Source organism: Brachypodium distachyon, chromosome 2 (genome assembly GCF_000005505.3).
Source record: "Brachypodium distachyon strain Bd21 chromosome 2, Brachypodium_distachyon_v3.0, whole genome shotgun sequence".
Lineage (NCBI taxonomy): Eukaryota > Viridiplantae > Streptophyta > Magnoliopsida > Poales > Poaceae > Brachypodium > Brachypodium distachyon.
In genome coordinates, this window is record NC_016132.3 from 58,491,286 (window position 1) to 58,505,864 (window position 14,579).

Here is a 14,579-nt window from a genome sequence, read left to right on the forward strand (position 1 = left end):
AGTGCCTGCATATTTTCATTCGCACGCTTTTCTCCGCTTCTTCTTCGGCTGCTCCTCCTCCCCCCACCTCTGTCGGCGGCCGCCTCCGCTACCACCTCTGCCGGCCGGCCACCTCGTTTCCCCCAATCCTATTCCTTCATTCCGCCAGTGCAGCCTGAGCCCCGTCCCCATTCCGCACCCTAGCCTGAGCCCCCCGACCGCCTCTATGTCCGATCCCCTTCCTCTCCTCTCGCTCGCTCCGCTCTCCGCCTCCGGCTCCCCACACGCCTACTGCTCTTGTTTCCTCCCCAAATGGAGCCGACCAAGCTAGCAGCCACCCCAGCCGCCAACAGGCCTTGGGCCCTAGCCAGGGAGGAGACCCGCCGCTGCGGGGAGATCTTCACCTTGCCCGCCCGAATGCCCCTCATGGCCAGCCACGCCTACGCCAACCACATGAAGCTTCCGGTGCCTTGCCTAACGGCCGCGTCTCCTTCGCCTTCCCCACGACGCGGCTGACGGCGCGAGGTGCAACCACGTCGTCCTCGTCAACCCCGGCACCGACGCGGCCCAGAGCGTCGAGGTGTACGGCCTTGAGAGCCTTCCTGGGTTCCAGCCTAAGGTGAGGGCCACCGCAAGCGCCGAGGCTTTCTTCGTCAGCGAGGTCAGCGAGAAGACCATCTCTCTCCGGTGGCGCATCGAGGGGCGAGCAGGAGTGGAGAGCGCAGGTCAAGCTGCCCATGGCCATGCCCACCGTGCCGTAGCAGTTCAGCCACGCCTACGAGAGAAAGAAGAAGGGGGAGAAAAGTGTGGGAATGAAAATATGCAGTGGGCTTAATGCATAAATGGGTTGCGACCTGACAGTGGGCCCCACATGTAAGGAAAAGTGTCAAATACACTTAACCATCGGTTTTGGGTCACTTGAACAATTAGTCCGAATAAGTGTGCTCTTTCAAAAAAAAACGAAATGCGTGGTTGTGTGAGAAGACTGCACCAAGAAATGTGGTTTCTTGAAATTTACTCTTAAACAAATTTGAATCACTTAATATGTGACAAAAAGAATGCAATTTTGTTTATTCCATTCTATTTTTGACATCACCAGCCAGATGTCCAAAGGGACACAACGTTTGAAAAGGGCGACTCTCGGAAGAAGAAAGAAAACCGAACGAAAAAAATGGGAGGAGAAAAAACAAACCGGCAAGCTGCCAGCAGGCCAGTGGCGTTTTGCAACGGTCACCTCGCCGTTCTTCTTATTTACGACCAGCAGTCCTCCGCTGTGTCAGCTCCTGAGGCAAGTGAGCCCAACGCCACGTCACCACAGCTTCCTTTTCTCCCATTCCACATCTCCAATCCAGAGCATAGGCATCGGAGATTTTGCCAGTCAAATGTGTTGTTCATGCGCCACTGACATATGAGTCCCAATGATAGAGAATGATAAATGTATGACACAAATAAGAGTTTATGCTGGTTTTTATACTAATTAATGAGATATCTGTTTAGCACTGTGAAAATCGGGTCACAAAAACTTGCTCCAATGTGAACCAGGTTCATTTCAAAATTTGGGGAACGCAAGCTAGTATACTCCATTGTGAACGGGTTCATTTCAAAACTTCGGAAACGCAAGTCACCAAATGGGAAGGAGTTAGCTTTCTCTCTCTCAAAGATTTAGAAACAGCAAATGCTTTTAATGACGTCCATAGCAATTACTGATTGCTTCTTTCTTCGAGAGATGATTATTGGTTACTTCTTATTTACTACCTCAACTCCAAAAAACATGACGCTCAGAAGACCTCTAATCCTCTTTGACCGAAAAAGGATATTTTTCTCGAGGAATTGTACCTCTACCTTTTTCTGAGAAATACTAGTTACATGTTGTATACTTATAACTATTTACTTACATATTCGTACAAAAGGCAAAACGTAAACAATTTGCTCATCAGAAACGGTGTAAAATCCACACCGTCATCTATTTTGGAATGAAGAGAGTATGAACCAATGGGTTCATTACTGTAATGTCGTCCCTAACTTTATCCAATGAAATAGTTTTGTACACAGTGCCAGTAGTGAACTTGCCAAAATTTGAGATTTGCCCCTCAGACAACACCATAAACTCAAATGTGTTGTTTTCACGCCACACACGTCAAATGCAACTCTCATAAATGTTTCCGACACAAAAGAATGTGGATCGAGCTACACGCGCGCGCGCACACACATAACCACCACCATCACCCCCCGCGCGCGCACACCCGACCACCACCACCGCACGCACACACAGCGACCGCCACCACACCAACACAATCCCTTTTGCTACGTCGCGCTGATGTCGTTCATGGCCTCATTGGCGATGGCTTCCCCGACAGGAGGGCCATCATCGTCGATGGCGGTGGTGGCGTGGCTGAGGCGGTGGAGCCGATGGATGCGGAGAAGAAGGTGTGGCTTCCATGGCCACCACCAGCAACAACTGAAAGATCCTGGTGCGGGGGAGTTCATGACGCAGAAGCCCAGGATGACTCCAACAATGACGGCGCTATGTGCTATTTCAGACACAGTGTCGTCCATGTGGGTGGCACCGATCAGCGGCAGTTTCACCGCGTTCTGGATGCAGTTGACATGGGTAGTCAATCCTTACATGTGGATCCTATGGTCAGTTTCACTGTTAAGAGCGGCCAATGCTCGGATTGAGGAAACAATAAGAACCAAATCAAAAAGTGCTGGTTGTAGGAAAAAAACTCAAAAGTTGTTGTTGAGTTATAATGTGGACATACAATCAGTGGTTTGCTCATATTTTATTCATTTTTCAAATTTTGTATTCTTTTTCTTTTTTATTTCGGACAATTACATTTTTTATACACACCTATACTTGAATGAAGGCACAGAAGAGATAAAAGATAAACGAACACTTGAATTTTTCAATCATATACGCCCAAGACGGTCTTTACTTGCAAGCGACATCCAATTTTTATTTATTTATTAATTCCATTTTCATTTTTGACGAAGTCGATCTAACAAAATATATTGTTTTTGACGTCACGGGACATCCAAAAGACACGACGTTTGAAAAAGGATCTGAAAGAAGAAAGAAATCCGAACGAAAAACCGGGAGGGTGAAAAAGAAAGCGGCTAGCAGACAGACCGGTGGCGATTTGCAACGGTCACCTCGCCGTTCTCAGTATTTACGACCCGGAGCTTCCGCGGTCCGCTCGCCTTTGCACACACAGCTCCCGAGGCGAGTGACCCAACGCCACGTCACCCTCTCGTTTCGGCCCCCCTCTCTCTATTCTCCCGAGTACCCAACCCCGAGGATGGCCGCCGCCCCGGGCCGCCCCGGGCCGACGCCGACGAAGACGGCCTCGCCGGGGCTGCGCCGGAAGCGCACGGCCGCCGATGCGCCGCCCGGGTCGCCGCCGCCGCCGCGCCGCTTCTGCTCCATGGCCGACGTGATGCGGCGGTCCGTCCCCGTCGACGCGCCGCCGCCCGTCGCGCGCGCCAGGGGAGGGCGGGCGTACGAGACGCTCCCGTGCGAGGTGTGCGGCTCCGGGGATCGGGACGAGGATATGTTGCTGTGTGACCTATGCGACCGTGGGCGGCACACTTTCTGCCTCCGCCCCATACTCGCCGCCGTCCCGCTCGGGTACTGGCTGTGCCCGGATTGCGCCCCGCCGTCCAAGCCCGTTATAGGTGCGTTGCCTACACCCTCGATGGCTCGATCGATCTCTCGTCATTTCCAGTTTTTGTTTTTTTGGGAGTAGTCGCTTCTTGTTTCGTGTCTAATTGTTTCCGTGGTGAATTCCAGGGTTCCCGATGAAGCAGAAGAAGATCGTGGAGTTCTTCAGGATTCAAAAGGGGGCGCAGGACGTCGAGGCGCCAAAATGTGCCCATCCTCAAGGTAATTGCGAGTAGGGGAGATCATAGGATATGTCTGCACCATTATTTGTTTATGCGTGGAGTTTTGATTGCACGTGTCTGATCATTCTGCTGTATTGCAATGTGCTGATTACCTTGCATAGCGATAGTTTATCACTTCATCTGAAATATGACTGATTGCAAGGATGATGCATCCACCCGACAGGAGCAAAAGTTCTTTTCTTTTTTTGGTTGGTGTTGGTAATGAAAAATGTAGTGAGCTATCACCACTGAAAATACGCGGGAAAGCTACCGCTACAAAAATTACGCGGGAAAGCTATTACTGCCAGAAATACGCGGGGTTGTGTTATTGTGATGATAGGCATACTGCATTGCCACTTGCTGGCTATCTTGCAGTGCAAATAGTTTATATAAAATACGAATGATTGCGTGGACAATGTGTCCACCCAATAGGAGCAAGCGATGCCAAAAATTCTTTTTGTTGGGTGGTGTTGTAAAATTATTCTGGAATTGTTTTGGCTGCACGACTTACCTGTTCACATCATAGTATCCTGCAAATATCTCCAGTGAATTGGAATTTCTAGATAATGGCTATATCACCACTGAAATACGCCGGAAAGCTACAGCCACCAAAATTACGCGGGAAAGCTATTAATGCCAGAAATATGTGGGAATATGTATGGTTATCTAAAATATGACTAACACGAGGACAATGTGCCTACCCAATAGGAGCAAGCGGTAGGAAATTTTTTAACTTTTTGGTGGTGTTGTACGTTGATCCTGACATTGTTTCGGCTGAGAGGTTGGTGCACTAATATCCTTCAGATATGGCCATTGAATTGGAATTTCTAGATAATGAACAGTGCAGTGAGCTATCACCACTGAAAATACGCGGGAAAGGTACGACGGCCAGAATTACGTGGGAAAGCTATTGCTGCTGGCAATATGCGGGAAAGGGTGTTTGAACAATCATTAATTTCAGACCAATAGTGCATTCCTTCGGTGTAGTAATAGGAATGTGTTATTGAAATAGGTTGGTCATGCTTGTATGGATTCACCGACTTCCATTAATTTGTGGGATACGTTACACATATGCACCTTCTTGATAATCTCCTTGCATTTACTGAGCCACGAAGAAGCCATCACCTTTCCATAAGAATTTTTATATGAACTGTTCTGTTTCTGATTGCACAATGTTCTGATGCAAGCTCTACTGAGCTGTATTTTTTATTTATTTGAGAGAACTAATTTACTCAATGCACTAGCCAGAAATATGACTGATTGCAAGGATGATGCACCCGACCGACAGGAGCAAGCAGGAGCAAAAGTTCTTTTTTTGTTGGTGTTGGTAATGAAAAATGCAGCGAGCTATCACCACTGAAAATACGTGGGAAAGCTACCGCTGCCAAAATTACGCGGGCAAGCTATTACTGACAGGAATACGCGGGATTGTGTAGGCATGCTGCATTGCCACTTGCTGGCTAGATTACAGTGCAAATAGTTTATATGAAATATGACTGATTGCTAGGACAATGCGACACCTAATAGGAGCAAGTGATACAAAAAATTCTATTTTTTGGGGGTGGTGTTCTACAATTATTCTGGAATTGTTTTGGCTGCATGACTTACCTGTTGATGTCAGTATCCTGCAAATATCTCCAGTCAATTGGACTTTCGCGCTTATGAAAAATGCAGTGAGCTATATCACTGTTGGAAATACACGGGAAAGCTATTACTGCCAGAAATATGTGGGAATATGTATAGTTATCTAAAATATGACTAATACGAGGACAATGTGCCCACCCAATAGGAGCAAGCGGTAGGAAAAGTTTTAGTTTTTCGGTGGTGTTGTACGTTGATCCTGAAATTGTTTTGGCTGAGAGGTCGATGCAATAATATCCTACAAATATGTCCAGTGAATTTGAATTTCTAGATAATGAACAGTGCAATGAGCTATCACCACTGAAAATATGCGGGAAAACTGTTGCTACTGGCAATATGCGGGAAGGGTGTTTGAACAAACATTAATTTCAGGTCAATAGTGCATTCCTTCAGTGTAGTAATAGGAATGTGTTATTGGAATCGGTTGGTCATGCTTCTATGGATTCACTGACTTCCATTGATTTCTCGGATACGCAGTGGCAGACCCAGGGGGGGCCAGCAGGAGCCCGCCCCCCCCTAAGATCCAAAAATTATGCCTAGGTCCCTGGATTTTTATACTATACATTATATATTTTTGTGCTTTGGCCCCTCTAGTAACAATCTTTTCTATTCTGGCCCCCCACACAAAAAAAATCTGGGTCCGCCCCTGGGGATACGTTACACATATTCACCTTCTTGATAATCTCCCTTGCATTTACTGAGCCATAAAGAAGCCGACACATTTCCGTAAGAATTTTTATATGAACTGTTCTTGTTTCCGATTGCACAACGTTCTGATGCAAGCTCTACTGAGCTGTATTTTGGAGAGAAATAATTTACTCAATGCACTAGTCAAACATTTCCAATCACATGCGCCCAATGATTTGTGGGATAAGTTGGTACATTAGACGCATACCCTCTTGATGATGTGCCTTGCATTCACTGAGACATAAAAAAGTTGCCACCTTTCCATAAAAATCCATATACGAACTGGTCTTCTTGCTGATTGCAGAATGTATTGATGTGTGCTATACTGAGATGTATTTTTCTACCTAAGAGAACTAATTTGCTCAATGCACTAATCAATCTTTCCAATCAAGCAAATTGCAGCCTTAAAGTAGGATTTAATATGTTGGACTGATTTTAGATATCAGGTAGAAATGAACTTGTATCCACCTTTTGGAACATATGATGATCCCAATGTGAATTTTCACTGACCGCTTAAAGCTGTCAACTTAAGTAGCTCACGGAAATATATTTTTAAGAAACCCTTTAGCTGCTAGTTTGGGTTGTCTATGTGATGAACATTGCAAAAATTTGTACAAAAGATGATCTGACATGCTATCTATTTCTTATTTGATTGGTTATTGTACTGTGTTCTAGCATTTTCATTACACGTGTAGTTGCAAAATGACGTTCCTAGAGCACACATTTCTTGAAACTAGCACCTCAATTAAGTTAAGGTTCAAACAGATTTTTCTGTTATTGAATATAAACATGAACCAGATTGAATCTGGAACAAATTAAGGTGTTTTGGTATTGCTTCTTACCACCTAAAATATTGTACTCACGGTTTCTTTTAATGCGTTATCAGTTTTCTATTAGTCAAATTAGTACAGATAATACTGAAATAAACTTACATATGATACAACAAGCTACAGTGGTACACTACCATACCTGGATGATAATATAAACGTTAGCCTGCCCCCCCCCCCCCACCCCACCCCGCCCCCCCTCGTTCATCACTTAGACGTACCAATGGGTTTATAATAGTCTCAAGTATGGTGCACCACTTCTCAAATATGCATCTCATTTGAATATAGACCAGAAAAAATTATTGAACTTAATTTACAAATGTGAGCATGTAAGTGCAACTTTTTGTCTCCTTTTTTAGCTGCACAGTGTAATGGTCTTAATATAACAAATATTGTACTCTTTCAGATGCTAGGAGGCGCAGGAAGCGTTCTCTTGTTATGCAGAAGAAGAGGAGGAAGATTCTGCCATTTGTCCCCACTGAAAAAAGAGTTCAAAGGCTCAGACAAATGGCTTCTGCAGCCACTGCACTGACATCTTCAAAAATGGAGTTTAGTAATGAACTGACTTATGTGCGTAGTATGGCTCCTAAGTCTTCTAATCAAGCAGGATTGGAGGAAGGTGGTATGCAGGTTAGCAAATCTTCTACTTAAACAGCATTATATTTTTGGATATTTTTGTGTCCAACTGTGTGTGCCTGAACATTCAAGGTTCTTTCAAAAGAGGACAAAGAAACCATAGAACTTTGCAGAGCCATGCAGAAAAGTGGACAATGCCCTCCACTTCTTGTGGTTTTTGATTCCCATGAGGGGTACTTTCTTGAACCCATGATGCTTAAATGTTTTTACACTTTTAGTACAAAGGAGTTAAACTAATACATATTTATTTTCAGCTTCACTGTGCAGGCCGATGCAGATATTAAGGACATGACCTTCATAGCTGAATATACTGGAGATGTAGATTATTTTGAGAACAGGGTCAATGATGATTGCGATAGCATAATGACCCTTCTTTGGACAACGGATCCTTCCAAAAGGCTCGTCATTTGTCCTGACAAACGTGGAAACATTGCGCGCTTTATTAATGGCATTAACAACCACACTCCGTAAGTAGTTGCTTTTCTCTCCTTATTAGCATAAAATATGTTAGATACATATTTTAATATGCAATTATCAGCATTTGCATGTTAAGAATCATTTTGTGATGGCTGTCTGTTTCATACATTCTTGCGAAATTTGTTGGAAATAATTTTGTATTATGTCCTGAAGGAGAGGAAATCCACTTATATCTAAGTTCAAAATTGTTAAACTCTTTCAGGGATGGCAAGAAGAAGCTGAATATCAAATGTGTGAGGTACAACATAGATGGTGAGAGCCATGTCTTGTTGGTTGCCTGCCGTGACATCGCTTGTGGTGAAAGGCTATATTATGATTACAATGGACATGAGTATGCCTACCCAACTCATGATTTCGTCTAACATATTGTGAAAATATTTTTGACCTGCCCAACATCAAGGAATCTGGGCGAGATAGGGATTAATGGCGGCATTTCATCATTGCTGACAAATCCAATAATTCATATACAGTCCAATTTTCAGAAGAGATCCCGGAAGACGACAAATGATGGCTGCTGGTGTTGTTAGTAGTGAAAGCAGTGTCTTCATTCAGCTGTCTGAGAATAGAGGGATCCTCATGTTTTTTTCTCCTGACCTCCCAAGATGTCTCTTTCTCATTCATATTCATTTTTATTGGGGAGCTCCTGTTAGAACTGAGCCTCTTTTTTTTCTGGGGATAAATATCTACCCATGTCTCTATTTATCTATATGTAGCTGTTCCCAATTAGAGGCACATTTGAAGTCGAAGGAAAAAAACGTTGCATCCATTTGCTGGGCTTTGTTGTTCGGTTAAACTTAATGTAATTCGCTTGGAGTTCATTGTAGTTATTTGTTGCTGGCATAAATGTGTTTTTAACACTTCCGTGAGGTTATTCAGCACATTTCTTAACTAACATGATTGTGGTTAACCCATTTCATCGCAATCCACACTCAATAGATTACTTTGTGAACACTGAGGGTGAAGCGAGACTTCTTTCCGAAACAGACATTGAGAGAATGAAGCTAACTTTCCTGGTTTGTTATTTCCTAGGTGACTGAAATACTAACAATTTCTTAGTCAAGTCACCCTAAGAACTATCCAATCTAAACATGACATTCGTGCATCTACGAAAGAGACCTTTTAGATCCGTGCATCTACGAAAGAGACTGAGAAGATCTTGATCGAAGGACTTATCGATGTTGACTCGGAAATAACTATTTCCGAGTCAGATGAGCTACGCTCTTCACTTTTTTTAGGACAATAGCCGAGGTAGCGCTGTTCAAAATCGGCTTGGGGGAACCGCCCAACCCAACAGACAGCAAGTCTAGTAGAGTTTTGAGTTTGTTGACTGGTTTGACCTTTTGGTTAGTTCAAAAAATGAATGATAAAAATTGACGATTTTGAGACGGTCTGGTGGAACAGATTATGAACAGCCCTAAGCCAAGGAGAAATCTTTCTGCAAAATCTCTATTCAATCAAAACATCAAGAGGTTCAAACTTAAGAGGCATTACGTTATAACTCAAACCTGATGATCAAAAGACATGAATACACAGCTCCTTTGTAAGAAATGAGCCACCTTGTCATTAGAGTTCCTACTAGTATCGTGTGAAAATTGAACATCCGTGAGGCCTTGGTTGAGGCTGGGACTTTTAGCCGCCTCTGTTTAGCATTTTCAAATCTGGAGATCAGCTCCAAGCAAATCCGAAATTGCAGCGACTCTGCTCTGCCAAGGTTCATGTAGAGCGCGAGAGCTCATGCTCCTTCGCCCACACATGCCATTGCTCGAAGGTCCAAAACCCTTTCGAATCGTCGATAACGCCGTTCCCCGGAGCTCGCCAATACCTCAGGGCGACAACAGCGTCAACATCCATCTCAGTGGACCTCATCGACTGGCGTGGCTTTGCAAGCTGCCGCTGGACTGAACAGTCTTCCATATCGGCAGCGTACCAAGCTCCCTCTGGAAATGATGCACAAAACTTTTTTTTTTAACATTTGGTCTTGTTTGTTCAGGGCAAGTCATTGCAGCCACTGAAACAACACGAACCAACTACAGAGTTTCAACTTGGGATTCACCAAGTCCAGGAATTCACATCAACATTCCAACAACACACCACGGTGCTTAGGCCTTTGTTTTGTTTTTAGTACAAGTCCCTGCAATCTCTGAAACAACAACATAAAACCAAGCACAGAGGTTCTAACTTTGGCACACTCATGTAACAAAAGCAAGGCCAGAGGAGCAGCCAGACTGCCAATGGGTCATCAGTCCGAACCCCATGCGTCGTCACGTGCAGCTTGCCGAGCGGTGATCCGGCTCCTCCTCGCCTCCTCCTGCTCCTTCAGCTCGCCCGCCCCCAATTTTGTGAACTGCTTTAACCCCATCCCATGGGCAATCAGCCTCTGTGCCGTTCTCGCGGATGTCTTGGGCCTTGGCATCGGCGGTTCTAGGTCTGCAGTCCAACACGAAAACAACGTCAGATTGAAGCTATGTTACAGGCTATGATCTACACATGATCCACAGGGGGGAGGTCAAGCGAATAAAGGATGATCACAATGCACGAGCTGTTACCTCTACCATCTATTTTGGCCAAGAGATCGTCGTCTTCCTTCAGTAGCCGCACCTTGTATCTTGGAGGCACACAGGCTTGTGCCTCCTTAGCTACAGGTAAATGGATCAATTATTAATAAAAGCTCGCAAGTTCACATCATCAGGTTGAACAATATACCAAGACTCAAGCTTACATATCAGAACCATGCAACCTAATTGGAAGAACAAAATTGAAAGGATTTCCTCTAATACTTTGGCAGTGGGGTTACGTTGAGACACTATAACAGTTTAGCCCAAAATTCCTGATACTCTCCTACAGGAAATAAAATAATAAATATGAAAATGAAACAATGTTTGTCCAGTACATCATATTTGACATTGGAGCTTTGCAGATTCTAGATCACACATGATGGGTGCATTTTCTATTAAAAAATCCAGGTTAAACCCAAAAAGTGGTGACAGTTTCTAGATCATCCTACCTAAAACATACAAAAAGATTATTAGAAATAATTGTGAGAACCAAATTACCAGATGATGGAGTCCGAAAAACTGCAAGAGCAGTAGAATCATTGACCCAGCGAATGGCAACTCCGTGGTCTCCAAACTTCTCAAAAATCCTTTCCAAATCTGTTGTGCGTGTGCTAGGTGGGAAGTCATAAAGAACAAGGGCATGCCTTATCCCATATTGTTTTACAGCTACAAAACCAGACAAGAGAACAAGTATTTGATTTAATCAACATGAATAAGTTAACTAGGCAGATGAAATAAACCTGATAAATTACCAATCTTGTTCTCCTGCTGCTCATCCACATGACCCTTCAATCCACCCCGAGGATCAGAACCCTTGTCATCAAGATCTCTTTCCAAACCACACTGGTCACTGTATAGAACACTCTTATCATAAAGAAAAGAACCCCTTCCCCTCCTCTTGGGCCCTGAAGATGACGGAGTGCTACTTTTCTCAGAAGAACTTGAAGAAGTCACCCTTGCCTCTTGCTTGAGGGGGCGCACTGGTGTCTCCTCATGTGCACCACGATCTGCAATAGCCTCCCAATCTGCATGTGCATCAGAGAAAGAATTTAAGATCTCAGTTTAACCGAGCTGTTCCAAGATAGCACCTGGCACACAGACCACAAAAATAATACCATCATCTTCATCTTCATTTTTCTCATCAAAATTAGCTGAGACTTCAGAGTCCTTGGAACCCGTGGCGCACTCTTCTGGTGAAGATTTCTCCACCTTCCCATGATCTCTTCAATATACATTTTTAGAAGCAAAACAGAAGTTAGGACGGTGTCTCAAATAGGAAGAATTGCGGTTACATTTGTTCAGAGTATGTGCCACTTTTTACTAATCATGCACTAATACCAAAGTGATCATGAACTAGAAGATAGAATTTGCAAAGAAAACTAAACCAAGTCTAAAAATATTAGCACTTCATATCAAACAAATTCTTGTTCCAATCATGCAATCCTAGTCTCAAACCAGACATCCTGAGACGGTGTCAGGACCCAGCCTAAGACCATAACTGAAAACCAGGGTTCAGACATTTGACAGCCCAGATAGAAGCGGAGGGTTAAGTTACATCCAACAGCAAAGACTCAAGCCAGTAACTATAAATTACGGCCAACAATGTTTACCATCACGGTATTTTCACAGAAATTGTTCTTATTTTACTGTTACTTGCTGCAACTCTGAACCTTGTAGCTTGGTATTTACCCTATCGATGTGAGTAGAGAGTAGAAAGGAAATGCTACAGCTAGTTCTCTAGTGAAAATTTCTCCTTGATTAATCCCCAATTCGATCCAATCTCATCATGTCCGTCGATCTCTGATCTTTCATTCCATATCACTCATCGATCCTCACTACTTCTACCCCATCATATCAAGGTTCCATTTAAAGCGATTCGCGATCAAGAAGCTTCCGAATTCGACAGGTTTGGTTTGTTCGAGCACGTAAAGGTTCAGTTCTAAAGCAAGTTCTAAAGCAAGAGCAAGAGCAGCAAACCCTAAGAAGGCCTGGGGAGCTTGTGCTGCGCGGAGGCGAAGGGCGATGGCGCGGGAGCGGAGCGTGTCGGCCTGGAGCGTGCTCCCGCGGGAGGCGTGGAGGCCGGCGAGGTCGCCGAGCGCCGTGGCGAGCCGAAGTTCCGCGCCGGTCGGTTGCGAGGAGGCGGCGGCGGCGGTCGAGAGGTTGGAGACGACGGACTCGAGGAGGGAGATGGCCCCGTCGACGTCCCCCGCGTCGACCAAGTCGTCCACCTCCTCCGTCCAGCGGTGGCCGCCGCCGGCCGCCGCGTCCGCCATTGGTAGGGTAGCCTGGTCTCTCTTGCTCTTTTTCGTGAAGGCAGATCAAAGGTGGGCCCTTGGACTATAGTGCTACTCCTAGTGTGGGAGGCAACTCATAACAAAACAAAATGGCAATTCAAAGAGGCCCCAAAACTCTAAAGCATGAAGGCTAAACAAAAACTCTAAAGCATGAAAAAAGAACAATTTTTTTAATATCAAAGTGTTTTGAAAATATATGTCTATTTGCAAAATGTTCGAGTCTATTTTGTGCTTGTAAAAATTCATATAAAGTAGAGTTGTTTTGTGCCTTGTGTGAAAAAAAAAAGTTTAATTTAGTGCTTCAAATTTTAGCTTTCCTTCTAGGACTAGAATTTTTGTATTTAGCGCAAACATGCTCATAACTTGGTTTAGCAATAGTAATAAGGTTTGGAATAGAGTATTAGTAAGACGTGTTGCTAAGAAATAAATAACATGGCTTAGATATGAGCTGACAAGATAAATCTACTAAATGACAAAGGTCACCTCATCGATAGACAATATGCTACCCGTTACTATACTGCCTTAATACAAGAGCTGACATGTTTCTCCCTAGAAATATGTTTAACAACTAAAGTGGACGAAACAGGGCCGTCAAAATGCAACGTGTTAAAATTGTTGCACAATGAGGATTCGCTTCTTAAATAATAACCTAAAAACTTTGATATAAATTTTAAAGATCAGAGACAATTCTCTACTGTTGTGAGGTGGTTTGCGCTAGTTTGGAATGGCATTATAGGCTCGACCTATGATGGGTTGAACAAGCGAAGAAAGTTTTACGGCAATAACTAGTGGCGCTAGAAGTGTGGAAAATTTGTCACCCTTAAAATTATGAGTGATAAAGGAGGAAGAAAGACAATTTCAACTAGGAATAGAAAACAGTGCAAGGAAGATACTACGTGATGAAATTGTTGAAGAGCAAGCCCAAGGAAGTTTTGTTCACCAATTGGCTAGAGAATGATCACACCTCCTAATATCTTTGTACCTAAAAACTCCAATTGTCCAGTGTCATACGAATGAAGTGACTAAAAATGGGTTAATTCATGTTAACTCAAAGTATAGGGCTCCGTGATTGATGTGAGGTTTATTGAAAAGGAAATAATCTATGTGTCATCGAATGATTCTTTACGTAGTATTTTCTCCAATAACAAATGTATTTTTATACTATTTATGATGCACCGGTATAAAACTTTTATATTACCATGGTAGCTACACTGTTGATTCCTATTTTTTTTTACCCTTCACTAACCAATGCACACATTTACTTCTTAAGATATGGGTAGTGGTTCCGTACATTTGATTTTTATTAAACTTCAAATTAGTTGCTCTCAAAAGGACATCGGAATCAAAATTGGTCCGCGTACCATTGTATTTGTTTTAACAAGATATTCAAAGCTAGACCCCGAATAAGTATGTTTCTTATTTCTTTTTCTCTAGTACATTTTACACCGATGTCCTGCTGAATTTTTTTTACTCTAGTGTCTGTTGCATTTTTCTAGTGTTCTATTGTTGTCCCTATCACACTTTTTGAGTATTGTCTACTTCACTTTTACACTAGCGTCTATTGCAACTTTATGATTTTTGGTTCTCTACAACATTTTTAC

General features: G+C 43.6%; 2 protein-coding genes across 2 annotated transcripts; one reads left to right on the forward strand and one right to left on the reverse strand.

The window, feature by feature from the left end:
• The first annotated feature begins 3,233 nt into the window (after window positions 1-3,233).
• On the forward strand, window positions 3,234-8,973 carry LOC100834709 (probable Histone-lysine N-methyltransferase ATXR5). Its single transcript, XM_010234551.3, has 6 exons — window positions 3,234-3,654; window positions 3,770-3,862; window positions 7,423-7,646; window positions 7,725-7,825; window positions 7,907-8,119; window positions 8,332-8,973. Exons 1-6 carry the CDS (start codon window positions 3,279-3,281, stop codon window positions 8,489-8,491), a joined length of 1,167 nt encoding a protein of 388 aa, XP_010232853.2. The 5' UTR covers window positions 3,234-3,278; the 3' UTR covers window positions 8,492-8,973.
• Window positions 8,974-10,073: 1,100 nt separating this feature from the next.
• Window positions 10,074-13,032, reverse strand: LOC100828372 (coiled-coil domain-containing protein R3HCC1L). Its single transcript, XM_003565092.3, has 6 exons — window positions 12,662-13,032; window positions 11,800-11,906; window positions 11,437-11,709; window positions 11,183-11,350; window positions 10,676-10,765; window positions 10,074-10,556 (listed from the first exon to the last, which is right to left on the reverse strand). Exons 1-6 carry the CDS (start codon window positions 12,955-12,957, stop codon window positions 10,369-10,371), a joined length of 1,122 nt encoding a protein of 373 aa, XP_003565140.1. The 5' UTR covers window positions 12,958-13,032; the 3' UTR covers window positions 10,074-10,368.
• Window positions 13,033-14,579: the final 1,547 nt, after the last annotated feature.

What these genes read in the sequence shown, in the direction of transcription:
- LOC100828372 (XM_003565092.3), bottom strand. Translation starts at nt 12,957, where the DNA reads ATGGCGGACGCGGCGGCCGGCGGCGGCCACCGCTGGACGGAGGAGGTG. An exon ending in GCAGCAGGAGAACAAGATTG is followed by an intron (nt 11,351 to 11,436) that starts GTAATTTATCAG and finishes CTGGTTTTGTAG; the next exon opens with CTGTAAAACAATATGGGATA. An exon ending in GGCCAAAATAGATGGTAGAG is followed by an intron (nt 10,557 to 10,675) that starts GTAACAGCTCGT and finishes GTTGGACTGCAG; the next exon opens with ACCTAGAACCGCCGATGCCA.
- LOC100834709 (XM_010234551.3), top strand. Translation starts at nt 3,279, where the DNA reads ATGGCCGCCGCCCCGGGCCGCCCCGGGCCGACGCCGACGAAGACGGCC. An exon ending in GCCGTCCAAGCCCGTTATAG is followed by an intron (nt 3,655 to 3,769) that starts GTGCGTTGCCTA and finishes GGTGAATTCCAG; the next exon opens with GGTTCCCGATGAAGCAGAAG. An exon ending in TGGAGGAAGGTGGTATGCAG is followed by an intron (nt 7,647 to 7,724) that starts GTTAGCAAATCT and finishes TGAACATTCAAG; the next exon opens with GTTCTTTCAAAAGAGGACAA.